This window comes from Poecilia formosa, unplaced genomic scaffold, assembly GCF_000485575.1.
Source record: "Poecilia formosa unplaced genomic scaffold, Poecilia_formosa-5.1.2 Scaffold1198, whole genome shotgun sequence".
Taxonomy (NCBI): domain Eukaryota; kingdom Metazoa; phylum Chordata; class Actinopteri; order Cyprinodontiformes; family Poeciliidae; genus Poecilia; species Poecilia formosa.
In genome coordinates, this window is record NW_006801137.1 from 1,098 (window position 1) to 2,185 (window position 1,088).

The 1,088-nt window shown below is 39.1% G+C and overlaps 1 protein-coding gene across 1 annotated transcript in view; it reads left to right on the top strand.

Annotated features, from left to right (window-relative positions):
* The first annotated feature begins 356 nt into the window (after window positions 1-356).
* Window positions 357-1,088, top strand: part of LOC103132663 (nuclear factor 7, ovary-like) — a 2,600-nt gene continuing 1,868 nt past the window's right edge. Inside the window, exons 1-2 of the mRNA XM_016667509.1 lie at window positions 357-598; window positions 676-1,043. Coding sequence (XP_016522995.1) covers window positions 681-1,043 — 363 coding nt within the window. The 5' untranslated portion in view covers window positions 357-598; window positions 676-680. The remainder of the gene's footprint in view (window positions 599-675; window positions 1,044-1,088) is intronic.

Below are 1,088 nucleotides of genomic sequence, written 5' to 3' on the forward strand. Positions count from 1 at the left end.
ATTTATTGGCTTAGTTATATTTATGATTCCAGAGATACAGTAATTGTTTTGCATTTTATTGAAAATTTAATTATTGATAAATGATTACAGATGAATTCTTAATAATGAATTTTAATTCTCACCATTTTTATTGGTGGGCTGGTTGATTGGTTTTACGAATGACTGCATAACTTGCTGGGTTGGTGAACTAGTTTTTATTGTTTTGGTTTACATTTACTGTATTTTCAGTCACATTAAAAAAAATATTAGTAAATTATTTCTTAATCTGAACCCAATTCCTTAATAGAAAGAAAACGTTTCCTTCACATCAAGCTTAATCTTCTCCAGTACTGTTCTGTTTTCTAAAACTGCAGATTCACAGAAAATCCGCCAGAGGGCACTACATCTTTGCTTCCGGAATGGAATTGAAACGGGACCCTTGGGAAAAAAAGGAAATAGTTAGGAGAGAAAAAAACTATTCGGGAAAACACCCAGGATCACCTTTGTCACAGACTCGTGGAAAACTGAAACCAAACAAGGGGAAGAGAGTGAAAAGTGAGGAACCAGACTCTGGAACGCAGACTGCTGCAGGAGGAAAAACAAGGAAATCAAAGTGAAAGTAAGAGAATCAAGTTTCTGCAGGAGGGAAACTGACTTCCTGGTTTTAACATTCTGTTTGTTTTCAATCTCACTCAGACAAAATGGCTTCCAGTTTAGAGGAGGATCTCTGCTGTCCGATCTGTCAGGACGTCTTTAACAATCCGGTTATTGTGTCATGTAGCCACAGCTTCTGTAAGGAGTGTCTGGAGAACTGGTGGAGAGAGAAACCAGTAAGAGAGTGTCCAGTTTGTAAGATATCGTTCATCAAAGATCCTCCCTGTAATCTGGCTCTGAAGAATCTGTGTGAGTCTTTCTTACAGCAGAGAAACCAAACAGCTTCAGAGGGTCTCTGCTCTCTGCACTCTGAGAAACTCAAACTCTTCTGTCTGGACCATCAGCAGCCAGTGTGTCTCGTCTGCAGAGATTCAGATTTACACACCGAGCATTTCATGTCCAAATTTAGCGCCAGGGAGTCGTAAAAACAAGCACATGTACATTTTCTCCTCTGC